General features: G+C 43.6%; 1 protein-coding gene across 1 annotated transcript in view; it reads left to right on the plus strand.

Annotated features, from left to right (window-relative positions):
* The window catches only part of immp2l (inner mitochondrial membrane peptidase subunit 2), a 204,841-nt gene that overhangs the window by 7,257 nt on the left and 169,720 nt on the right, over positions 1-27,864 (plus strand). The window contains exon 2 of the mRNA XM_039809805.1: positions 18,485-18,622. Coding sequence (XP_039665739.1) covers positions 18,485-18,622 — 138 coding nt within the window. The remainder of the gene's footprint in view (positions 1-18,484; positions 18,623-27,864) is intronic.

Raw genomic sequence — 27,864 nt, forward strand, 5'->3', positions numbered from 1 at the left:
AGTGCAAGTAATTAGGTTGTTTTTATTGTCTTTTGTCGGCTCACTTTTACTCACAACATGCTAACCGGCAACATAGGATTCCATTCACTACGCTAAGCTAACTAGCGGCGGCGCTGCCGGTGTTGCACCGGACTAAAACGATGCATGCACAAAAAATGCGTTGGCCCACCTATCTACAGCTAGGGGAGACCCCACCTATCTACAGCTAGAGGAAACCCCACCTATCTACAGCTAGGGGAGACCCCACCTATCTACAGCTAGAGGAGACCCCACCTATCTACAGCTAGAGGAGACCCCACCTATCTACAGCTAGAGGAGACCCCACCTATCTACAGCTAGAGGAGACCCCACCTATCTACAGCTAGGGGAGACCCCACCTATCTACAGCTAGGGGAGACCTCACCTATCTACAGCTAGAGGAGACCCCACCTATCTACAGCTAGAGGAGACCCCACCTATCTACAGCTAGGGGAGACCCCACCTATCTACAGCTAAGGGAGACCCCACCTATCTACAGCTAAGGAGACCCCCACTATCTACAGCTAGGGGAGCCCCACCTATCTACAGCCAGAGGAGACCCCACCTATCTACAGCTAGGGGAGACCCCACCTACTACAGCTAGGGGAGACCCCACCTATCTACAGCTAGGGAGACCCCACCTATCTACAGCTAGGGGAGACTCCACCTATCTACAGCTAGAGGACCCCACCTATCTACAGCTAGGGGGACCTTACCTATCTACAGCTAGAGGAGACCCCACCTATCTACAGCTACAGGGGGACCCCACCTATCTACAGCTAGGGAGAGAAAACCCACCTATCTACAGCTAGGGGACACCCCACCTATCTACAGCTAGGAGAGACCTCACCTATCTACAGCTAGGAGAGACCTCACCTATCTACAGCTAGGGGAGACCTCACCTATCTACAGCTAGGGGAGACCCCACCTATCTACAGCTAGAGGGAGACCCCACCTATCTACAGCTAGGGGGAGACCCCACCTATCTACAGCTAGAGGAGCCCTCACCTATCTACAGCTAGAGGAGACCCCACCTATCTACAGCTAGGGGAGACCCCACCTATCTACAGCTAGGGGAGACCCCACCTATCTACAGCTAGGGGAGACCCCACCTATCTACAGCTAGAGGAGACCACACCTATCTACAGCTAGAGGAGACCCCACCTATCTACAGCCAGGGGAGACCGTGATAAGCCCTATTTCAACAAACGGTGTCATATCACTTTAAACTGATCTTGTTTATTCACCAAATAACAAAAAATATCCATTCGGAGGGGGCCCCAAAAAATGCAGTACACCTAGTGTTTCCATTTTATCCGCCATAACGATATTACTTGCGATAAATATACACGAATATTAAAGTGTTCTCAGTTCGGCTGCTTTCAGTATTCTGCTAAAATACAACAAACTGCTCGTTGAATTTAAAGCAAATGACAGGAAATCATTCCTAACATTATTTTATTAAACAAATTGAACATTGAATTGAATATAAAAGCCACCACAGAAATACAATGACAGTTACATTTTAAAGTGCAGTTTTTTCTGCTGATAATTTCTTTCAACCAGCACAAAAAGTCTCTGAGTGTCTTTCGCGATACAGCCTTTTGCGATGCTGCGCCAGTTAAAGAAAACGATGTATCGTGCAGCTCTACTCTTTGACCTCACTCTGCGTTTTAATATGAAAGCAGGAGCTTATTAACTCGGCTGTCGCGGTCTAATAACCCCTAATGAGTGTTTGTTTATGATAACCTGTCGGGTCTATTACCACAGCTTGTTACAGAGCTGAGAGAGAGAGAGAGAGAGAGAGAGAGAGAGATATGTGCTGCGGTAACCCATTTGTCACTATGTTGACAATATTAATGCCTTTTCTGCAGACTTGATAAAGACCCAGCGGAGCTCAGTTTAATGTGCAGGAGTGCAGTTGTCAGCGCGTCATAAACAAAGCCAAGAGGGGCGGATTTAGAGACCGTACAGTACGGGTGTCTAACTCAACATGTAGAGTTTAATGAAATGCTTTTATTTAAATGGAAATATCTTTGACTGTAAAGCCCAATTTAGACCAAAGATTGACGTTTTATAACGTAGGAGACGTCTCCTGATTCAACAGCCAATAGAGAAGTCAGCTGGTCTAGTCTCCAGAGGCTGGTTTTAGACTGTAAGAGACGTCTCCTGTTTCTACAGCCAATAGAGAAGTCAGCTGGTCTAGTCTCCAGAGGCTGGTTTTAGACCATAAGAGACGTCTCCTGTTTCAACAGCCAATAGAGAAGTCATCTTGTAAAGTCAGCTACAATAAATAGATCCATAATCCATTTTATTTCTGTCGCAAACTGTTAGCGGAGCGCCAAACTCACTGATTTGGTGGGAATTTCTGACTCTCAAAGTCAGCAATTCTACCGAATTCTGCTTTTGAGTGTTGCGTTATTACAGTTTGAAAACGGTTTCCCGTGTTTTTCGCTTGGAGCTAATATAGGCGAGCCAAATCCGGCTTCTCGCAAATTTAGATCCGGCTCACAATAGGCTGTAGAGCCACAACCTGCACGCTCAGACCACTGAACACGGCAATATTATTTCTACTAAGACCCTCTCTTTTTGTCTCTGATTCTCATTCTCTTCATGCGTTCCTTCCTTCAACAGCCAAAAGCAGCGTTGGCTTTCATGATTAGTACTCTGAGAGTGATGGAAACGGTAACCTTCATGTAAACACGCTAAATGTTTGCTTGCTAATCAGTCCTTCCAGAAAAATGCAGAGTTTTTTTGTGATTGTTGCGGGGCAAAAATCCTTGATTTTGCGGCGCGTTTTCTTAAAAAATGCGATGGAATATGCTATAAATGATATTTATGCGATGAAATTGTGGGAACTTGCAACAACTGCAGATTGATGAAAAAGAGAAATAAAAAGTGATCCCCCCCCCACAACACCGTTCCCATGGCAACAGGGGAAAACGGCTGCTCTTGTGTGAAGTAAACGCAACATTTTTCAACTTTCTGCTAATATATGGGACTTTTTTGCAAAAAAAAAATATATATATATACAGTGCCTTGCGAAAGTATTCGGCCCCCTTGAACTTTTCGACCTTTTGCCACATTTCAGGCCTCAAACATAAAGATATAAAACTGTAATTTTTTGTGAAGAATCAACAACAAGTGGGACACAATCATGAAGTGGAACGAAATTTATTGGATATTTCAAACCTTTTTAACAAATCAAAAAACGGAAAAATTGGGTGTGCAAAATTATTCAGCCCCCTTAAGTTAATACTTTGTAGCGCCACCTTTTGCTGCGATTACAGCTGTAAGTCGCTTGGGGGTATGTCTCTATCAGTTTGGCACATCGAGAGACTGACATTTTTGCCCATTCCTCCTTGCAAAAACCAGCTCAAGCTCAGTGAGGTTGGATGGAGAGCGTTTGTGAACAGCAGTTTTCAGTTCTTTCCACAGATTCTCGATTGGATTCAGGTCTGGACTTTGACTTGGCCATTCTAACACCTGGATATGTTTATTTGTGAACCATTCCATTGTAGATTTTGCTTTATGTTTTGGATCATTGTCTTGTTGGAAGACAAATCTCCGTCCCAGTCTCAGGTCTTTTGCAGACTCCATCAGGTTTTCTTCCAGAATGGTCCTGTATTTGGCTCCATCCATCTTCCCATCAATTTTAACCATCTTCCCTGTCCCTGCTGAAGAAAAGCAGGCCCAAACCATGATTCTGCCACCACCATGTTTGACAGTGGGGATGGTGTGTTCAGGGTGATGAGCTGTGTTGCTTTTACGCCAAACATAACGTTTTGCATTGTTGCCAAAAAGTTCGATTTTGGTTTCATCTGACCAGAGCACCTTCTTCCACATGTTTGGTCTCCCAGGTGGCTTGTGGAAAACTTTAAACGATACTTTTTATGGATATCTTTAAGAAATGGCTTTCTTCTTGCCACTCTTCCATAAAGGCCAGATTTGTGCAGTATACGACTGATTGTTGTCCTATGGACAGAGTCCCCCACCTCAGCTGTAGATCTCTGCAGTTCATCCAGAGTGATCATGGGCCTCTTGGCTGCATCTCTGATCAGTCTTCTCATTGTATGAGCTGAAAGTTTAGAGGGACGGCCGGGTCTTCGTAGATTTGCAGTGGTCTGATACTCCTTCCATTTCAATATTATCGCTTGCACAGTGCTCCTTGGGATGTTTAAAGCTTGGGAAATCTTTTTGTATCCAATCCGGCTTTAAACTTCTCCGCAACAGTATCTCGGACCTGCCTGGTGTGTTCCTTGTTCTTCATGATGCTCTCTGCGGTTTTACACGGACCTCTGAGACTATCACAGAGCAGGTGCATTTATACGGGAGACTTGATTACACACAGCTGGATTCTATTTATCATCATTAGTCATTTAGGTCAACATTGGATCATTCAGAGATCCTCACTGAACTTCTGGAGAGAGTTTGCTGCACTGAAAGTAAGGGGGCTGAATAATTTTGTACGGCCCAATTTTTCAGTTTTTATTTCTTAAAAAGTTTGAAATATCCAATAAATTTCGTTCCACTTCATTATTGTGTCCCACTTGTTGTTGATTCGTCACAAAAAATTACAGTTTTATATCTTTATGTTTGAAGCCTGAAATGTGGCAAAAGGTCGAAAAGTTCAAGGGGGCCGAATACTTTCGCAAGGCACTGTATATATATATATATATATATATATATATATATTTTTTTATTTTTTTGCGGAAATCAGCAATTTATTCGGCGAAAGTGCGGCGAATAAATATGCGGACTTTGGCTGATTATGCGTTGAATTACGCAAAAATTATGGACTGGCTAATAACTCTTTTGCATAGAAATCTAAAAAGTCCTCTGCCATATGGTCTAGTGCAGGGGTCACCAACGCGATGCCCGTGGGCACCAGGTAGCCCCCAAGGACCACATGAGTAGCCCTCAGGCCTGTCCTAAAAATTGAAAATTGAATATTGATATTATCTGTTTCCCACCTTGTTAAGTCATTGTTGATAATTATTATGAGAAATCATTAACCCAGTGACGCCTGAATTTATTCACAATTATATAAAAAAAATGTATTATGTGTGTTTCTGGCTCCAAGCTGATGCTAAATTAAGTTGAGATTGTTAATTTGTCTATAGCATATAGAATAGATATAAATTTAGGTATGGTAAAATTCTTTACAAAATGGTAAAAATTAATAAAACACATTTTCCCATCTCAGATATGTAGATTTTTTTCATGTCACAAAGTAATTGACAAATAAATGAATCTTGACAATAGCAAGAAAGAAAACACTCTCCTACTCCCTAACATTGACAGTAGTCTTTTTAGGGTTAGGGTTAGGGGTTAGGGTTAAATTTCCTTCCGTGAACTGGATGTAGTTCCCACTCCGACCGGTCCTACGAGAAACCACTGCGTGCAAAAGGTTCCTAGGTGTGTATCGGATGTAAACAAACCAGCATTGGGGGGAATACACACGCTCGTTGGTTTGGGTTTGATGCAAATTAGCGACAGTTGGTGTTAAGGGGCTAACATGACCAGTGTCTTCACATAGATGAGGATCATTAATCATTAATAATCATATATAACTAAGGCAAAAAGCAAATTTGTTATTTCAGAAGCCCTTCGTAAGACTCAATACCCAGGAAGTAGCTCTCAGTTTAGAAAAGGTTGGTGACCCCTCCTCTAGTGCATTTCCCCGGTGGCTTTGATGCGGGACCTGCTGTGTCAGCAACGTGGGTTTTTAAAAAAAAAAGGTGCAGACAGGGAAACAAGGTTGATGTAAAGTGTGTGTGTGTGTTAGCGCCGCGGGGGCCCCGAGGTGTCGGCACGGAAACGTCTCGCCCGCAGCAGCGAGCGGAGGAAACCTTGAAGCTCGGCACCGAGCCTCCTCCTCTCCTCCTCTGATGGTGATACCCTTGTTCTCTTGCGAGGGGAATTATGCGGCGTCTGTGTGGAAGTGTAATGGCAATATGTTCACGTCAGGACGGGTTGTTCTGCCAGAGTAGATTTTCTGCTCCTTCCCTCCAGCACATGGTGCTGTCTCACAAAAAGCCCCGCGGACGCAGATCACTGTTTAATGGGACGTAACGTAGAGAGAGGCGCAGGCTGGAGACATCTCTGTCTGTCTGTCTGTCTGTCTGTCTGTCTGTCTGTGTGTGTGTGTGTGTGTGTGTGTGTGTGTGTTACCTGTTTTACTATATTCGTGGGGTCGAAAAACCGGGGACTACAGTATACTTGTGGGGTCTGCACAGCCTCGTGGGGACCAAAATGCTGGACCCCACAAGTTTAAAGGGCTGTTTGAGGGTTAAGACTTGGTTTTAGGACTAGGGTTAGAATTAGGTTATGGTTAGGGTGAGGGTAAGGGTTAAGGTTAGGCATTTAGTTGGGATGGTTAAGGTTAGACATTTAGTTGTGATGGTTAAGGTGAGGGTAAGGGTTAAGGTTAGGCATTTAGTTGGGATGGTTAAGGTTAGGGTAAGGGTTAAGGTTAGGCATTCAGTTGGGATGGTTAAGGTTAGGGTAAGGGGCTAGGGAATGCATTATGTCAATGATATGTCCCCACAAAGATAGTAATACAGACTTGTTGTGTGTATGTATGTATGTGTGTGTGTGTGTGTGTGTGTGTGTGTGTGTGTATGTGTGTGTGTGTGGGCTTGTTTTACTATAATCGTGGGGGTCCAAAAACCTGGGAATACAGTATACTTGTGGGGTCTGCACAGCCTTGTGGGGCCCAAAATGCTGGACCCCACAAGGGCTGTTTGAGGGTTAAAACTTGGTTTTAGGATTAGGGTTAGAATTAGTTAGGCATTTAGTTGTGATGGTTAAAGCCCATGTTGCAGGTTAACCACCACTGTTGATTAATAGGTACATATAGCACTCAATATATATCATTGTTAAAAATGTCTCCAAATAGTGTTAAAGGCCAGTTTTTGTCAGGTTTTTGGTATTAGGGTTTTTTTTTTAACGCAATTCGGGGAGTTGGGGAGATGTGTATCAGCCTGGTACTAGAACTATGGTGACTGTGTATCAGCCTGGTACTAGAACTATGGTGACTGTGTATCAGCCTAGTACTGTAACTATGGTGACTGTGTATCAGCCTAGTACTAGAGCTATGGTGGCTGTGCATCAGCCTAGTACTAGAACTATGGTGACTGTGTATCAGCCTAGTACTAGAACTATGGTGGCTGTGCATCAGCCTAGTACTAGAACTATGGTGGCTGTGCATCAGCCTAGTACTAGAACTATGGTGGCTGTGCATCAGCCTAGTACTAGAACTATGGTGGCTGTGCATCAGCCTAGTACTAGAGCTATGGTGACTGTGTATCAGCCTAGTACTAGAACTATGGTGACTGTGTATCAGCCTAGTACTCGAACTATGGTGGCTGTGTATCAGCCTAGTACTAGAGCTATGGTGACTGTGTATCAGCCTGGTACTAGAACTATGGTGGCTGTGTATCAGCCTAGTACTAGAGCTATGGTGACTGTGTATCAGCCTGGTACTAGAACTATGGTGGCTGTGTATCAGCCTAGTACTAGAGCTATGGTGACTGTGTATCAGCCTAGTACTATAACTATGGTTGACTTGTTATCAGCCGGGTACTTAGAACTATGGTGACTGTATCGTATCGCGTACTAGAACTATGGTTACTGTGTATCAGCCTGGTACTAGAACTATGGTGACTGTGTATCAGCCTAGTACTTGTAGAACTATGGTGACTGTGCATCAGCCTGGTACTAGAACTATGGTGACTGTGTATCAGCCTAGTACTAGAGCTATGGTGACTGTATATCAGCCTAGTACTAGAGCTATGGTGACTGTGTATCAGCCTAATACTAGAGCTATGGTGACTGTGTATCAGCCTAATACTAGAGCTATGGTGACTGTGTATCAGCCTGGTACTAGAACTATGGTGACTGTGTATCAGCCTAGTACTAGAGCTATGGTGACTGTGTATCAGCCTAGTACTAGAGCTATGGTGACTGTGTATCAGCCTAGTACTAGAACTATGGTGGCTGTGCATCAGCCTGGTACTAGAACTATGGTGACTGTGTATCAGCCTGGTACTAGAACTATGGTGACTGTGTATCAGCCTAGTACTAGAACTATGGTGACTGTGTATCAGCCTAGTACTAGAACTATGGTGACTGTGTATCAGCCTAGTACTAGAACTATGGTGACTGTGTATCAGCCTAGTACTAGAACTATGGTGACTGTGTATCAGCCTAGTACTAGAACTATGGTGACTGTGTATCAGCCTAGTACTAGAACTATGGTGACTGTGTATCAGCCTAGTACTAGAGCTATGGTGTGACTGTGTATCAGCCTAGTACTAGAACTATGGTGACTGTGTATCAGCCTGGTACTAGAACTATGGTGGCTGTGTATCAGCCTAGTATTAGAACTATGGTGACTGTGTATCAGCCTAGTACTAGAACTATGGTGACTGTGTATCAGCCTGGTACTAGAACTATGGTGACTGTGTATCAGCCTGGTACTAGAGCTATGGTGACTGTGTATCAGCCTAGTACTAGAGCTATGGTGACTGTGTATCAGCCTAGTACTAGAACTATGGTGACTGTGTATCAGCCTAGTACTGTAACTATGGTGAATGTGTATCAGCCTAGTACTAGAGCTATGGTGTGACTGTGTATCAGCCTAGTACTAGAGCTATGGTGACTGTGTATCAGCCTAGTACTAGAGCTATGGTGACTGTGTATCAGCCTAGTACTAGAGCTATGGTGACTGTGTATCAGCCTAGTACTAGAACTATGGTGACTGTGTATCAGCCTAGTACTAGAGCTATGGTGACTGTGTATCAGCCTAGTACTAGAGCTATGGTGACTGTGTATCAGCCTAATACTAGAGCTATGGTGACTGTGTATCAGCCTAATACTAGAGCTATGGTGACTGTGTATCTGCCTAGTACTAACTAGAGTTTTTTACTGTCAGTGAATAGCACCGGAAGGTAATGTTCTTATTTTTATATCTAGTGACAGTGATCATGTCGTTAGTTCAGATAAGTACCGATAAACTCATCTAGATCTAGAAAATAGCATCATGCTAGCTGTATGCTAGCATGATGTATGCTATGGGCTAACTTGCCAGTCCCACCTGTGAACTCCCCCGACGGTTGTAAACACATATTGATTACATATCTCACGTTTTGATGGTAGCCTACTAGCTCCGTAACAACCTAGTTACCTAGTGTTTTATTACTTGGACGGGATGCTGTTCAGCTTTTCACAAGTTTAGACAGCTAGCTAACGCTACGCCAACGTTTCTCTAATGTTAGCACAACAGCGTTAGCCTAGACGGCTTGGTAAATATTGCGACTGCCTTCGGAGTTTCCTATATCCACTATTTCTACGTTGTCAACATAAGACCTGTGGCGTTAGTGCTATATTTTTGTACCATAACTTTATTGAATTAAACGTTAAACTTCGCTCCTACGAGATGGGTGAGTTTTTGTTACGTTACACACAAAGCTAACTGGCTATAGTTAGCCTGTACGTATGCTAGCGCACATTAGCTAACGTTGCATAGCCAGCCAGCAGCTTCGGCAGTAGTTTCGGCGAGCTAACCACGACAGCTAACACATCCACGTGTCTCCATTTCAAACATCGCTGCAGATTGACTGCTTTTAGCAGCAGAGGTTGATTGTGGGCGACATACTGTCGTGGTTAGCTCGCCGAAACTACTGCCGATTGCCGAAGTTGCTGGCTGGCTGCGCAACGTTAGCTAATCCCGCTAGCATACGTAAAGGCTAACTATAGCCAGTTAGCTTTGTGTGTAATGTTACAAAAAAACACCTATTTCGTAGGAGCGAAGCTAGGCTATATTTCATTCAATAAAAGTATGATACAAAAGGAGCACTAACGCCACATGTCTTATGTTGACAACGTGGACGCAGCTCTGAAGGCAGTTGTAATACCGGTGTCACTACCCAAAGTGAGTAGAGCGCAGATTTGAGTTGCGCATGCGTCACTTTGCGACGAGTAACCTACAAGATGCTAACGGCGGTTTGAGCTAACGTTAGCAATCAAGTAGCCTACTAGATCCTAATGGCGTTTTTAGCTAACGTTAGCAATCAAACAATCATAGATAGCTAAAAAGTTTTTGAAATGACTGCTAGCTACAAGTTAGCAATCAGACACAACAGAGGCTGTCACTTGAATGGCGTTTTGAGCTAACGTTAGCAACCAAACAATCATAGATAGCTAACACGTTTTAGAAATGATTTCCATCTTCTGTTATTGTTTGTAAAGAGAAAAGTTTATTATTTTACAGATTTCACAAATTTAAGTAAGACACGTTATGCCGTAAATAGTTTAAATCTGAGCATGCGCTACTCAAATCTGCACTCTACTTACTTTGGGTAGTGACACCGGTATTTAACTAGCAGTCTAGGCTAATGCTGTTGCGCTAACGTTAGCTAACATCAGCGTAGCGTTAGCTAGCTGTCTAAACTTGTGAAAAGCTGCACAGCATCTCCGTCCAAGCTGTGTTTCACTTCCCCCCCCAATATTATTATACACATAATAAAGACACATTGGCTCGGTCGAGACCAAAAGCCATATTTTGCCAGACCAGTGCCAGAAACCGTGACCGGGACAGTGAACCGAGACGGGGCTTTCGCCTGGTCGTCTCCCCAATGTGACGTCATGCAATGCATTGTGGGGGAAAGGAGAAACCGCTGTAAAATAGTACTACTTTTTCGTATTTTATTCCGTTTTGTGATATCAGTTGTATTTGATGTTGTTGGGTAACAGTTTAAATGTTTATTACCAATAAGCAAATTGCAAAAATTCATTAGAAAATAAACCCTGCATCATGGGCTTTAAGGTTAGGTTAAGGGGCTAGGGAATGCATTATGTCAATGACGGGTCCCCACAAAGATAGTGAAATAAACGTGTGTGTGTGTGTGTTCACTGACAAAAACTTGGAAAAAAGACGGTAGAAAGAAAGAAGTAAGGCAACACTAGGTTGACAAAAGTGACAAAAAAAAGGCCCTGCTAGGCCCTGTTAGGCCCTGTTAGGCCCTGTTAGGCACTGTTAGGCACTGTTAGGCCCTGTTAGGCACTGTTAGGCACTGTTAGGCACTTCTAGGACACAAGTGGTGCGTCTCAGCATAGCCATCTAGCGGTAGGGGGGATATGCTGGTCCAGCACTGGCAGCCCACTCACTCTGACATCTCTCCATTTGTGCATGAACAGGTCCTGAGCATGTGTGTGTATATCAGGCCTGTGTGTAGTAATTTCTAACAAACAGAGTGTATATTGTAAATTGTAATTTCCCCACTGGGGATCAATAAACAGTATAAATTATAAATTAAATTGATTAATACCGTGAAACTGAAGGTTATCTTACCGTCCGAATAGGGCTGCTCGATTATGGAAAAAATATAATCACGATTATTTCGGTCAATATTGAAATCACGATAACTTCACACGATTACTCGTTGACTTCTGGAAAGATGTTGCAATTATTGATCTTAAAAAAAACAGTGGAAAAAGTTAAAAAAGTAAATAAAAACACAAAACTGTGAAATTTGCCTTAATACTTTTCCTATTTAAACTTTATTTTTTCATTCAGAACACGAGAGAAAATAAGAGTTTACTTGGAAAACGTAATGACCTAAATATATATATATATATATATATATTTTTTTTTTTTCCGATTATTCAGTTTTTGTGATCATTGGGAGCCGAAATCATAATCACGATTACATTTCGATTAATTGCACAGCCCTAAGTCAGAATCTTATAATGGCCTAATGCCTACTCTCCAAAGAAATGTGCAAATAAGTTGAAATTGAAATGTCTTTTATCTTGATATTAGTGTATGTTGTACTTGAATTGAAACCCAGATTATCTTCTGTTTCCCTCTTTAACCCTCCTGTTGTCCTCGGCTCAAATTTGACCCATTTTCAAAAACTTTCTATATAAAAAAATTGGGTTTCTTTTAACCAAATTTTAAAAAACCCCAAAAATAACATGTATGGTTCGCTAACAACGCTCTTCACAAGTACTTAAGTACTTAAACTTATTGAAACAGTTGTACATTTTATTTACAAATTGTATATATTTTAAATATTGCTCGTGTAGATTTTTCGATATAATTATTTAATGTATTGTTTCCTATTATTTAATGTATGTGTGCTGTGTGTCTGATATTTTGCTGCTGCAACACTGTTATTTCCCATTTTTTTGGGATCAATAAAAATCTGTCTATCTATCTATCTATCTATCTAAAATAAATGATCAGGTCATTTCTTTTTGGGTGTTTTTATTCAATTTAATAGCATTTGGAGAAAAAAGATCATAAAAGAACGTTGGAAAAAAAGTGACAAAAATGTAAGAAAAAGAGATTCAATAAACGTGGGAAGAAAAAAAACGACAAAAACGACAAAAGGCGCAGGAAAAAAACAGACAAAGACATCAGGAAAAGTGACAAAAACGTTGGGGTTAAAGCGATAAAAGTGTTGCATGGTCAACACAAGGGTTAAAAAAAGGCCTCATGGCTGCAGTGATGGACCCCCGTCCTGACCAAGGGGGGTAAGGGAGCGTCTGGAATGCGTAGCTCCTATGGCGCCATTTTGATGCTAACAAGAGATCACCTCCCGTTAGCATCCCATTGACTCCCATTCATTTTGGCGCCACTTTGACAGAGAATAACTTTACATCTGAAGAGTTTAAAGACTCTATTTGTCCGTTGTTTATTTCTAAAGAAACACGACAATGTATAAAAGGCTCCATTACCTTGTAGGTCACGTTATGGCTCCGTAGCAGACGCTTTTATAACAATAGGCTAACGATTGGGTCATAACCACGAGACTTACTGTCACACAGTAGAGGAATTACCGTATAGTACAGGAGAAGCTCACAGGCAGTTTGGACTTCCATTATCTGTTTAGGTTTAATGACTAATGTTAACTAGCATGTTAGTGATCAGTAATTAGCCTGTGCCTATGTTATCTCCTTACATATACCTACGCTCTCCGTCTCTGTAAGATTGGGAATGATTGAGATTTCTCTCGGCACAGCTACCAGAAGACTTCACACTTTCAGACAGGTTGCTCACGTCACATCTACGTCTTCAAGCTCAGTTGGAGGCTGCACAGTAACGCTCAGCCAGCACCGGGAAAGAGACTTCTGATATCCTTCACTGGTCTCCGTCCAGAGCAACGGGGTCTATTGGTCCATTATATATACTGTCTATGGCCCTGACTCCAGATTTGGGAGAAGAGGGGAGAGGGGGGGAGGGGGGGCACGTTGAGGGAGTGCTGTGTGTTTTCTATGATGATGTTTCGTATTTCATCATGTCCTGTGATGCGGAGGTAATAGCTGTAGCAGATCTCCAGAGTGCAGGACGGTGGACGTCCAGACGAGGCTGTTAGCCGTTAGTTTGCTGAAGAAGGCGGTGGTGCGTGGCCGCCCGCCGCTGCTGGTCACTCATTTCACGCCTGTCTGGGCTTCCTGGTGCGTGCTGTGAAAAGCAAAGTGGATGAGAAACTCTCACTGGGGGGAGAGCAGCCTCAGTGTGTTTTGTGTCCAAATGTCAAACCTGCGCTGGAAAGTGACAACAGGAGGACGTTGTGATTAGGCTCTAACGTTACACATGTCGGACTGATTGATGGAGCAACAGTCTCCTTTAACAGGGCAGCATGGTTGCCCAATGGTTAGCACTGCAGCTCAGTGGTTAGCACTGCAGCTCAGTGGTTTGCACTGTGGCCCAGTGGTTAGCACTGTGGCCCAGTGCTTAACACTGCGGCCCAGTGGTTAACACTGCGGCCCAGTGGTTAACACTGCGGCCCAGTGGTTAACACTGCGGCCCAGTGGTTAACACTGTGGCCCAGTGGTTAACACTGCGGCCCAGTGGTTAACACTGCGGCCCAGTGGTTAACACTGCGGCTCAGTGGTTAACACTGTGGCCCAGTGGTTAACACTGTGGCCCAGTGGTTAACACTGCGGCTCAGTGGTTAGCACTGTGGCCCAGTGGTTTGCACTGTGGCCCAGTGGTTTGCACTGTGGCCCAGTGGTTTGCACTGTGGCCCAATGGTTAGCACTGCGGCTCAGTGGTTAGCACTGCGGCCCAGTGGTTAACACTGCGGCCCAGTGGTTAGCACTGTGGCCCAATGGTTAGCACTGTGGCCCAGTGGCTAGCACTGCGGCCCAATGGTTAGAACTGCGGCCCAGTGCTTAACACTGCAGCCCAATGTTTAGCACTGCGGCCCAGTGCTTAACACTGCGGCCCAGTGGTTAACACTGCGGCCCAGTGGTTAACACTGCGGCCCAGTGGTTAGCACTGCGGCCCAGTGGGATTTGGGGTGTTATTTTGTGTCTCTGGTGCTTCCACACGTATACAGACTTGGAAAAAGGGTTGAAGGGTTTCTACGTCAGTAGCCGAGACGAGGTGGCTAACCGTAGCACGCCAGCTCATAATGGCAAAGCACTGCTACAACACACACTAGTTCACCATAATCTACAAAAGATCTACTTCCATGTCCCTGTTCTGCAGGTATTCCACACAAAGTTGGAAGTGCGTTTACAGGGCTCCAGACTAACTTTTTGCCTTGGTCGCACTGGTGCGCCTAACTTTTCTTATTTAGGTGCACCAGCACAAAATTTAGGTGCACCCAAATTTTTCCTTGCGTCGCCTTTAATGCCACAATTTCAAGGTCACCTTTTTATCACACTCCATATACATTCTTATATATATTATGTCAATTATTTTAAAGAAGAATAAGGAGCTGGTACATTTTTTTTTATTTGAAGCACAATTATACTGTACTCAAAGTCTTATAGTGGGCCCCCCCTTGCTGTCAGATGCCCCTCAGATGGCCAACACCTGTAATTTGGCCTTCTTCCCCTTTGGCCTCGGCTAAACCATCTTGCCACACTCCCTAGCATCAAAATCCTCCAAGATGGGCCCCTCCACACTGATTATTATCAGATCTTCCACTAGTCCAGGACTAAAAATCACATCTCTGTATTTTTCGGCTGAATGGCGTACACAGTATATATATCTCTATATTTTTTACAAAGTGGGCTAAATGTTCAGTTTTAAGTCAAAGCCACTTTTCACAAGCTCTTTTATTATAACAGATGTGATTAAAATAAAATGCAAAAACTGGGTTTCCTTCCCAATTTGAAAATATACAGCTGCAACACTGTATGTAAATTATCTGAAATAAATAGCCTGGGATATATTTAAAAATATATATCTCTGAGAAAGCTCCTTCACTTGTTTTCAGTAACAGACCCGGATAGCCCAGTAGCTCATATAGGGAGAGAGGGGGAGTGCGATGGACTGAAGCATATACTACCCAGAGTGACGGCTGACTCATTATGAACGGGTCCAGCACGGGTCGAATGCGGGTCAGCGGCGTTACATACGTCTTGTGTAGGCGATGAAATGTCTGTATCGTCACTGGCTGCGCTGCATTTTTATGAACTATGATAATGTGGTCATGGGTCAGATCTCTCGCCCAGGTCCAGCAGGCTCCGTCTTACATGCTATTACTCAACCAACTGAAGTTAGTTCCATTCAATAATAATTATTCTGTGTACAATGTCTCACTCTGTAGCTAAAACAGAGAGCTCAACACACAGGGTGAAAAGAGGAGCTGCAGCAATGTGCAAAAACATGGTGTTTTTTGAAAATAAAACCATGTAAACCTATTCTGGCACAACCTCAAAATACAGCTATGAACCTGAAAATGAGCAGAATATGGAAGCTTTAAATGCAGAGAATGAATTTTGCTACATGTATGTGTATGTCACATACATCACGTACCTTTTACCTTTACCTAAACTGCAGAGGGATGCCATCCATTCCAGTATGATGGCCTGTGATTGGTTATTCAGTCCTCTGTGTTGTAGAAGTGTAGCGTAGTTTAGTTGATTTAATCGACAGATCTGTAAAACTGAGTTTCTCCACACACACGTGCTGACATCTTGCCGAATGTTAGATAATTATTTATCAGAGAATTGACAGAAATCACTGGTTTCTCTCAAAGGTAAGTTTTACCTGCACAAGCAGAGCCAATTTTTACAGCACCCAGTCAGTACAGAAAGGATTGAGGATTTGTCCACAACAGTGTCTCTTAATAATATTACAAAGGAGATTCTGTCTTAATTATCTCTGGTCAGGCCCGGCATGTCGTCCACGTGTGCTCTGCCCTGAGGGGCTTTCTGTGCTCTTCACAAGGTCCGTGGCTCTCTGATTATCTCATGAGAGGCAGAAATAGTTGGCATTTACTGCATGCAAATAGTTCAACATGAACAGAAAAGTAAGCGTGATTTTGCGAACACCGAAAAATACCGGAGACAGGAAAGTATGAGGAAGATATCTAATTGCGATTATTTTGACTGTAATTGCGATTGCAGTATGATTCACGATATTGGAGGGAATGATCATGTTTGCATCATTATTCTCATTTCCTAATGAGAATAATATATAATATTAAATCTTAAAACATTAAAATGATTATAGTGTTGACACATATTTTGCCTTTAACAAATATTGCGCCCCTCTGCGATTTGGATATTTCAGTATGTTCATATTGCGATCTAAAAGAGGCTTCAGATACAGTATTAGGGGACCACTAAGGCCTATATAAAAGAGACTTCAGATACAGTAATAGGGGACCACTAAGGTCTATATAAAAGAGACTTCAGATACAGTATTAGGGGACCACTAAGGTCTATATAAAAGAGACTTCAGATACAGTATTAGGGGACCTCTAAGGCCTATATAAAAGAGACTTCAGATACAGTATTAGGGGACCTCTAAGGCCTATATAAAAGAGGCTTCAGATACAGTATTAGGGGACCACTAAGGTCTATATAAAAGAGGCTTCAGATACAGTACTAGGGGACCACTAAGGCCTATATAAAAGAGGCTTCAGATACAGTATTAGGGGACCACTAAGGTCTATATAAAAGAGACTTCAGATACAGTATTAGGGGACCACTAAGGTCTATATAAAAGAGACTTCAGATACAGTATTAGGGGACCACTAAGGTCTATATAAAAGAGACTTCAGATACAGTATTAGGGGACCACTAAGGTCTATATAAAAGAGACTTCAGATACAGTATTAGGGGACCACTAAGGCCTATATAAAAGAGACTTCAGATACAGTATTAGGGGACCACTAAGGCCTATATAAAAGAGTCAGATACAGTATTAGGGGACCACTACTATATAAAGAGGCTTCAGATACAGTATTAGGGGACCACTAAGGCCTATATAAAAGAGGCTTCAGATACAGTATTAGGGGACCTCTAAGGCCTATATAAAAGAGGCTTCAGATACAGTATTAGGGGACCACTAAGGCCTATATAAAAGAGGCTTCAGATACAGTATTAGGGGACCACTAAGGCCTATATAAAAGAGGCTTCAGATACAGTATTAGGGGACCACTAAGGCCTATATAAAAGAGGCTTCAGATACAGTATTAGGGGACCACTAAGGCCTATATAAAAGAGGCTTCAGATACAGTATTAGGGGACCACTAAGGTCTATATAAAAGAGGCTTCAGATACAGTATTAGGGGACCACTAAGGTCTATATAAAAGAGACTTCAGATACAGTATTAGGGGACCACTAAGGTCTATATAAAAGAGGCTTCAGATACAGTATTAGGGGACCACTAAGGCTATATAAAAGAGACTTCAGATACAGTATTAGGGGACCACTAAGGTCTATATAAAAGAGACTTCAGATACAGTATTAGGGGACCACTAAGGTCTATATAAAAGAGACTTCAGATACAGTATTAGGGGACCACTAAGGCCTATATAAAAGAGGCTTCAGATACAGTATTAGGGGACCTCTAAGGCCTATATAAAAGAGGCTTCAGATACAGTATTAGGGGACCACTAAGGCCTATATAAAAGAGGCTTCAGATACAGTATTAGGGGGACCACTAAGGCCTATATAAAAGAGGCTTCAGATACAGTATTAGGGGACCACTAAGGTCTATATAAAAGAGGCTTCAGATACAGTATTAGGGGACCACTAAGGCCTATAAAAGAGACTTCAGATACAGTATTAGGGACCACTAAGGTCTATATAAAGAGACTTCAGATACAGTATTAGGGACCACTAAGGTTATATAAAAGAGCTGCAGATACAGTATTAGGGACACTAAGGCTATATAAAATACTTCAGATACAGTATTAGGGGACCACTAAGGGCTATATAAAAGAGACTTCAGATACAGTATTAGAGGACCACTAAGGTCTATATAAAAGAGACTTCAGATACAGTATTAGGGGACCACTAAGGTCTATATAAAAGAGACTTCAGATACAGTATTAGGGGACCACTAAGGTCATCCAAAGAGCACCATGTCATGGGACCTTTAAATTGCGATTAATTGTGCAGCCCTACAGGACAGGACCAAAATGTGTGCTGTCATGGTTCTGATGATGTCGTTTTTTTCTGTTTTTCTTGTTGTTTCCTGTCCAGGTGATGGCTCAGCAGGCGACGGCGGGCCGACGCTGCCTGCGGGCGTTCGTTAGCGGCTTCTTCGTGGCCGTTCCCGTCACGGTCACCGTCCTGGATCGCTTGGCCTACGTGGCGCGAGTGGAGGGAGCGTCGATGCAGGTGAGACGTCACGCAGCATGGCATCATGACTTTTCAGATTGGGTGTTTTTCCCGCTACATATGAAGGCCTGTTTACGGTAGCGATGGGCGATATGGCCTAAAATCCATATTGCGATATACATTGCAGCCTCTTGGGTTAACGATATATATCGCGATATATAAACTATAATAGAACCATTTCAGACCAGGTTACATAGACCCTAAGGAAAATCAAACTGCTAAATGTATTTTAATTTTTTTTAAAAGAGAAAGTAGTTTTTAGGGTTGGGTATCATTTGGTGCTAAATCGATACTTTTAAAACGGTGCCGGTGCCTGAACCGGTACTTTTCAATAAAGAAGAAGAAGAAAAAATAAGGGTAGTAAACAACAGTCAGTGACTTGTTTATTGCTAAGGCCATGGTCAAAATTAAAGATTTAATAATAATGTAATAACTATAACAATAACAATAACTTATTTCACCAGTAAATTGCTGTTGAACCCCAGATGGGAAAAGGGTATTTTACAATTACTGTGAATGCACCACGAGGCTACCTGTTTTAAGTGAATGCACCGTCTGTGTTGTTTAATTCCGACAACTGCAGCTGCGCAGTGAACGTTACCGTCTGTGTTGTTTAATTCCGACAACGGCAGCTGCGTGTGAACGCACCGTCCTGCTTGTTTAATTCCGACAACGGCAGCTGCAAGTGAACGCACCGTCTGTGTTGTTTAATTTCGACAACGGTAGCTGCAAGTGAACGCACCGTCTGTGTTGTTTAATTCCGCAACGGCAGCTGCAAGTGAACGCACCGCGTTGTGTTGTTTAATTCCGCACAACAGCAGCTGCTAGTAACTAGTACTACTAGTACTACTACTACTGTATATCTATGAATTGCGACAATGGCAGCTGCTGCGCCAGAGCAGACTGTTACATCCTGTTGAAGTCCTCCACAGTGAAATACAGTCACACTTTACACTGTTTAACGTTAGCTGTCAGCATTTTACCGGTGTTTAATCCAGCTGCTAGCTAAAGGTAGGCTAACGTTACATGCTGTCAGGTGTAGTGTAAAGTCAAGCACCGAAATGAGGCACCGAAACTTTCGTTCTTATTCGGTCTCTTTACTACCGTTTAGGTCGGCAACGGTTCCCTATTGGCACCGAGTTTCGGCACCCAACCCTAGTAGTTTTGAGAACATTTATTGTTCAAAATTGTAATTATACAACATAATGTTGCTGATGAATAAAATTCAAGTACACTAGTTGCAGAGACTTTGACAAAGAAAAAGCTTTAAGTATTGGGTGTCTTCTCTTTAGTGCAAACCATTCTAAAAGGCACTACGCTTAGTTAGTTTAAGTCCTTGGTTCTTAAATGCCACCCAAGATGCAGAGAACAGGACAAACTGGTGTCTGTTTAGTTAAGGAACAGACACTGTACTGGAAACTGATTTTACCTTGTCATAGTTGAATAACGACAGTTTGGAGGGTAACTAGGACATACATAGAACCTCTAAATCCCACTGACACCTCTTTCCTCTGCAAATCTCACTATTTCAAACTACCTCTGAAATCTCAACAAAGCTAAAAGTTGACGTCAACTCCTCAACTCCTACGCCAGTGATTTTCAACCACTGTGCCGGGGCACACTAGTGTGCCGTGAGAGATCGTCCTGTGTGCCTGCAAGACGATGACTGGCAGAGAAATGAAATACTATTCTGTATCAGTAGGTGGCAGTATACCGCAATAATGACCTTGTTGATTTAAGACAATAGAATTACTGCCACCTTTCGCTCGCATCCCACAGTGACAGGATGTAAGCAGCAGGGCCGAGATCATCGATGTAAGCCTGCAACAGCGATGGATACACTTTTAAAAAAAGTACAAATGCAGATTCTGATCTTATTAGGCTGCAATGTGTCTTTTTGTAACATTTTTGGTTGGTGGTGCGCCACGGGATTTTTTTCATATGTGCCGTGGCTCAAAAAAGGTTGAAAAACACTGGTCTACCTTATTTGGCTCTAGTCTCTAGTCTTTGTCACGCCCCGACATTTACATAGGCTACACCGCTGACCTGAGGTCAGCTTAGTCTTCTGAATCTAGGTCGCGCTGATCTCAGAAATGTTATACATTGTTCGTCCGCTATTTAATCACTAAATTCACTTCTGAGACTTTTTTATGTAAATAAAACAGGCTAAAATATAATATACAAATACAACAATAAAAATATATATATTTTTTTAACTATCATTACAGCGATGGGGCTGTCAGTTTACCTTCTATGTTGCATCTTCAGAAGTGACACTGAATTTGAAACAGCACATTGTAATTTCTGCATCTGTTATCAAAGTAGTTATTAGTAATACAGTGAAAATTAGTAGAAATGTGAATATTTGGTTAGCATGTTGATTTACGGTGTGTGTGCCCCTAAAATTTTCAGTTGGGGGCCACTGTGCGCCTAGTGAAAAAAGTTAGTCTGGAGCCCTGAGTGCTACACACCCGCGCAAAGTCACTGTTTCTGGGTTACTGGACTACCAAATGCCGAGGCCCCTGACGGAGCTCCAGGACCTGCAGCTAAAAAGCCCCAAGATGACGTCCTCACGTCTTGTTTTGTCCCCAACTCCAAAATATTCAGTTTGCTTTCACAGAGGAGAGAAGACAGTAGAAACATATTCACATTTAACACGCTGACATCACACGAGTTTCACTTTTTTTTTTTTCATAAAATATTTAGGCTCAGCACCCTGAGCCTAATGAATGTAAAACTGAAAGACTTCTCTCAGATCTAATGCTTGTAGTCCGACTTCTTTAGCTTTAAGTTTTGTCTTTAAGCTTTTTTGGGAGTTATTTATTTATGATCTGCTCTAGCTTCTCCAACGTTTCAGACACAGATATGGTCATAATAACGGTCCAAAATAATGCAAAAAAGGAGACCCAAAACTGCCACAAAGGGACACAAACCAACTACAAAGAGACGCCCAAATGACCACAGAGACTCGAAACAGTCCCCGAAGAGAACACAAATGACCAAAAAGAGACACAACACGACTACAAAGAGACGCAAGCACCCACAACAAGCAGGGATGCACCGAATCTAGGGTTCGGCTGAATATTGGGCTTTTTGACTGTTTTTTTTCCCACCGAACCGAACCCTACGCTTGCACTAGGCGCGCTACGCTGGTCGCGTAGTGGCGGTGCCGTTGATTACGGGAAGGTGTTTACGTAGGTGGAGCATTCAATACATTAGGCTGTGAGGAAGTGGACATGGATCTGGTGAGCAGTAGGCTGTGAGGAAGTGGACATGGATCTGGTGAGCAGAACAAGTTGTTGTTTGGCAGTACTTTCAGTCAGAAGAAGGCCATTCAAGTCCAGCTACATGTTCAATCTGTTCAATGCTGATTGGTCTGGTGGTGGCGAGGACCCTAAACTATACACTAGGGCTGTGCTCGATTGAAGAAAGTCTTAGTCGACTAACACTCATTCAATCGTACCGACCAATCGATTAGTTGATTTAATCGACAGATCTGTAAATCTGAGTTTCTCCCTGCAAAGAGTCGTGCTAAAAGCACCACTTTAATTCTTGTGTTTACCAGAGATGAGCTCGTACATTTCTTGGAAATAAGTCATTCAGCATGAAAAAAGCATCAAACATGACTAATGGACTAAAGAAATCTAAGTTGACTAAGACCAAAACCACCGATTAGTCGACTAATCGACTAAAGAGGGAGCAGCACTACAAAACACAACATGGCCGCTGTTACAACATCTGGTCTGAAACATCAGAAAGAATACGAGTTGTGCACGACGGAATCTCCAGACAGCAGCCAGAATGCAGCAACTTCAGGTTCGGCAAAGGAAGGACAGTCGCACCTAAAAACTGGGAGTAGAATTCGGATTCGGCAGAATCTTAACCAGTGGATTCGGTATTCGGCTGAACCCCAAAAAAAAAAAATCTGGATTCGGTGCATCCCTAGCAAAGAGACACAAAATGTTTGTGGAAATTGCTTTAATTTAATTGAAAAAACGTCACATTTTCTTAAAAGAATGACCCGTAAATCCCCCACTAAGGACCCACGCCACAAGTCTTCCACAAACGGAGGGAAAACACTGATGTTGGAGAAGAAGAACCTCCATGAAAACACTCGATGCACGGTAGAGCTGGGCAATATATGGATATTATATCGTTATCGTGATATGAGACTAGATATCGTCTTAGATTTTGGATATCGTAATATCGTAATATGGCATAAGCAGTGTTCATACGTTTTGAAAAAACCTGGAAAAGTTATGGAATTTGAAAATGCAAATTCCATACCAGGAAAGGTTTTGGAAGCATAAAAAGACCCAGAAAGTTTTGGAAAAGTCATGGAATTGTTTTTTAACAACACAGCATAATAATATATCATTAATAAATGTACTTTCAAGTCGTCTTAACCTCAGCGTTGTATTCGGGGAGCGATATGAAGAATCCCACTATGACCCACAGACATTATCATTCATGTTATAGTTAATCCTCTGAGGGGAAACTTTAACACAGAGTTGTATTCTTATTGTATAATGTCGACTGATATTTTCAGGAACACATAGTTATGGAAAAGTTATGAAAAAGTCATGGAAAAGTATTGTTTAAAATGCGTATGAACCCTGCATAAGTGTCTTTTCCTGGTTTTAAAGGCTGCATTACAGTAAAGTGATGTAATTTCCTGAACTTACCAGACTGTTCTAGCTGTTCTATTATTCACCTTTACCCACTTAGTCATTATATCCACATTACTGATGATTATTCATCTAAAATCTAAGTGTGAAGATATTTTGTTAAAGCACCAATTTTTCACCCTAGAATATCAGTCGGTAAAGAATTTAGTGATATCAGATTTTTAGGGCTGCTCCCTCTTTAGTGGATTAGTCGACTAATCGGTGGTTTTGGTCTTAGTCAACTTAGATCTCTTTAGTCCATTAGTCATGTCTGATGCTGTTTTCATGCTGAATGACTTATTCCCAAGAAACGTACGAGCTCATCTCTGGTAAACACAAGAATTAAAGTGGTGCTTTTAGCACGACTCTTTGCAGGGAGAAACTCAGATTTACAGATCTGTCGATTGAATCAACTAATCGATTAGTCGGTACGATTGAATGAGTGTTAGTCGACTCAGAATTTCTTCAATCAAGCACAGCCCTAGTGCGCGGCCTCTTTTCCTCATTTCCTCTTTTCCTCTTCTCCTCCAGGACGAACCCAACCTGCACTGGGCTCGTCGAGAGGCAGAGATGTAAACAGTAACGACACAAAGGGCCTGTTGGGTTTCGGCCCAGTTGGTTCCCCGTCGCTCATTGCCCCATTATGCATAAATCAATCTGCTCTCTATTGTTAATGAGCACGAATATTTGAAAACTTCTTTTTTGCCATATTGCATGTCATCAGTAACCGACTAGCCGAACCTCGAGAGGGAGAGAGAGGGGAGAGAGAGGAGAAGAGAGAGGGGGAGAGAGAGAGGGAGAGGGAGAGGGAGAGACAGAGAGGGAGGGAGAGAGAGAGGGAGACAGAGAGAGAGGGAGACAGAGAGAGAGGAAGACAGAGGGGAGAGAGAGGAGAGGGAGGAGAGGAGAGGGAGAGAGAGGGGAGAGAGGGAGAGGGAGGAGAGAGGAGAGAGGAGACAGGGAGAGAGAGAGGAGAGGAGACAGAGAGAGGAGACAGAGAGAGAGAGAGAGGAGAGGAGGAGAGGGAGAGAGGGAGAGAGGAGAGAGAGAGGAGAGAGGAGACGGGAGGAGAGAGAGAGGAAGAGAGAGAGAGAGGGGGACACAGAGGGAGAGGAGGAGGGAGAGGGAGGAGAGAGGAGAGAGAGAGGGAGGGAGAGAGAGAGAGAGGGCAGAGAGAGGAGAGACAGAGAGAGAAGGAGAGAGAGATTGGTGGAGATAGAAGGAGAGGAGAGAGAGTGTGATGGATGGTGGAGAGGAATGGAAACGGAGCAGCTGCTATAGGAGATAGGGAGAACGTGAGTGGGAAACAACAGAGCTTGGCGGGTCTTATCGACAGATGAGAAACATGTGGAGTCAATCCACAGCTGCCGCGGCAGGACACCAGGAGAACTGTGGAGTCTAACCACAGCTGCGGGAAAGGTGGTGTGAGAATCGTGAGTCAATCCACAGCCGCTCTGCTGCGGTCCTTATCGGACATATGAGAACCGTGTGGAGTCAATCCACAGCCGCTCTGCTGCGGTCCTTATAGGACATATGAGAACCGTGTGGAGTCAATCCACAGCCGCTCTGCTGCGGTCCTTATAGGACATATGAGAACCGTGTGGAGTCAATCCACAGCCGCTCTGCTGCGGTCCTTATTGGACATATGAGAACCGTGTGGAGTCAATCCACAGCCGCTCTGCTGCGGACCTAATAGGACACGTGAGAACCGTGTGGAGTCAATCCACAGCCGCTCTGCTGCCGACCTAATAGGACATGTGAGAACCGTGTGTGGAGTCAATCCACAGCCGCTTGGGCGGTCCTTATTGGACACGTATGAGAACCGTGTGGAGTCAATCCACAGCCGCTCTGCTGGTCCTTATTGGACACGTGAGAACCGGTGTGGAGTCAATCCACAGCCGCGCTGCTGCGACTCTATTAGGACACGTAGAACGTGTGGAGTCAATCCACAGCCGCTCTGCTGCGTCCTTATGGACACGTGAGAACCGTGTGGAGTCAATCCACAGCCGCTCTGCTGCGGACCTTATAGGACATGTGAGAACCGTGTGGAGTCAATCCACAGCCGCTCTGCTGCGGTCCTTATTGGACACGTGAGAACCGTGTGGAGTCAATCCACAGCCGCTCTGCTGCGGACCTAATAGGACACGTGAGAACCGTGTGGAGTCAATCCACAGCCGCTCTGCTGCGGACCTAATAGGACACGTGAGAACCGTGTGGAGTCAATCCACGGCCGCTCTGCTGCGGACCTTATCGGACACGTGAGAACCGTGTGGAGTCAATCCACGGCCGCTCTGCTGCGGACCTTATCGGACATATGAGAACCGTGTGGAGTCAATTCACAGTCTCTCTGCTGCGGACCTTAAAGGACACATGAGAACCGTATGGAGTCAATCCACGTCTGCTTGCAGACCTTATTGGGACACGTGAGAACTGTGTGGAGTCAATCCACAGCCGCTCTGCTGCAGACCTAATAGGACACGTGAGAACTGTGTGGAGTCAATCCACAGCCGCTCTGCTGCGGACCTAATAGGACACATGAGAACCGTGTGGAGTCAATCCACAGCCGCTCTGCTGCGGTCCTTATAGGACACGTGAGAACCGTGTGGAGTCAATCCACAGCCGCTCTGCTGCGGACCTTATAGGACACGTGAGAACCGTGTGGAGTCAATCCACAGCCGCTCTGCTGCGGACCTTATATGAAACATGAGAACCGTGTGGAGTCAATCCACAGCCGCTCTGCTGCGGACCTAATAGGACACGTGAGAACCGTGTGGAGTCAATCCACAGCCTCTCTGCTGCCCTGCTGAAAATGTGAAGCAGAAACGCTTAATGTCAGCCATAATAATTGGGCTTTTGGTTAGTTTTCAGTGGTCATGAGGAGCAATATGAGAGAGAATTTTGGTAATCCTTGATCGTTAGGTACATTAAACCACGTTAAAGCGTCCATATTCTGCTCATTTTCAGGTTCGTAATTGTATTTTAAGGTTGTACCAGAATAGGTTTACATGGTTTAATTATCAACAAACACCATATTTTTGTTGTACTGCACATTGCTGCAGCTCCTCTTTTCACCCTGTGTTCAGGTCTCTGTTTTAGCTACAGAGTGAGACCTCTTTTCTTCTTCTGTACTATCTTTGATTGCACTCGCACATGCTCAGTAGCTCAGATCGTAGATCATGTCAGCTATCTCCGTAGACAGTAAAAGAAAGGCTGTTTCTCCAACTTCAGTCAGTTCCAAGGCAGGATCAGCTGGGAGACTTCTTCTAAACCAGGGAGCACATGGAAGTAGTTCTTCTGGAGATTATGGTGAACTTGTGTGTGTTGTAGCAGTGCTTTGCTATTGAGAACGAGATAGCATGCTGCTAACGCTACGAGCTAACGGTTGTGGTTAGCCAGCTCGTCTCGGCTAGTGACGTAGAAAGCCGTGCAGATTTTGACCAGCTCACCAGGAGACTGAAGGCAGGACACATTCAGAAACCATATCTCACTCAGAACACCATGGATGGATCTATTTAAAGTCTGTATGCATGTGGAAGCACCAGAGACACAAAATAACACCCCAAATCACCAGAAAAAGTGATTTTTTTTTTTTTTTCATAATATGGGCACTTTAAGCGTATAAAAATGAATATGCCACTTCTGGAAATGCACTGTCCCCAGCACATTTCAAACCAAACTGACGCCCATGCAGAGAGACGCAGACCGGCTCTGTTTCCTAAGACGCTCCTGGTTCTGGCTCTGGTTCTGGTTCTGGTTCTTGTTCTCATCCTGGTGAAGGTGTTTTTCGTGGAGCGTTTGGTGTCCTGTGTGTAATAGCCGAGACACACACCAGCCAGACAGCCGACCGTCGACAGAAAAGTCGGTCGAGATCAGATGTCCCTGGAAACATCTGAAGAGAGAAATAGGCCGTGTGTGTGTGTGTGTGTGTCTGTGTGTGTGTGTGTGTGTGTGTGTGTGTCTGTGTCTGTGTATGTGTGTGTCTCTGTGTGTGTTTGTGTGTGTCTTTGTGTGTGTGCGTGTTTGTGTGTGTCTCTGTGTGTCTGTGTATGTGTGTGTGTGTGTCTGTGTGTGTGTCTGTGTGTGTGTGTGTCTGTGTATGTGTCTGTCTCTGTGTGTGTCTCTCTGTGTGTGTGTGTGTGTCTGTGTGTGTGTATATCTGTCTGTGTGTGTGTGTCTGTGTGTGTGTATATCTGTCTGTGTGTGTGTCTGTGTGTGTGCGTGTGTGTGTCTCTGTGTGTCTGTGTGTCTGTGTATGTGTGTGTCTCTGTGTGTGTTTGTGTGTCTGTGTATGTGTGTGTCTGTGTGTGTGTATGTGTGTCTCTGTGTGTGTTTGTGTGTGTCTCTGTGTGTCTGTGTGTGTGTGTGTGTGTGTGTGTGTATGTGTGTCTGTGTGTGTGTGTGTGTCTGTGTATGTGTGTGTCTGTGTGTGTGTCTGTGTGTCTGTGTATGTGTGTGTCTGTGTGTGTGTATGTGTGTCTGTGTGTGTGTGTGTGTGTCTGTGTGTGTGTGTGTGTGTGTGTGTGTGTGTGTGTGTGTCTGTGTGTATGTGTGTGGTGTGTGTGTGTGTGTGTGTGT

This window comes from Perca fluviatilis, chromosome 8 (assembly GCF_010015445.1).
Source record: "Perca fluviatilis chromosome 8, GENO_Pfluv_1.0, whole genome shotgun sequence".
NCBI classification, from domain to species: domain Eukaryota; kingdom Metazoa; phylum Chordata; class Actinopteri; order Perciformes; family Percidae; genus Perca; species Perca fluviatilis.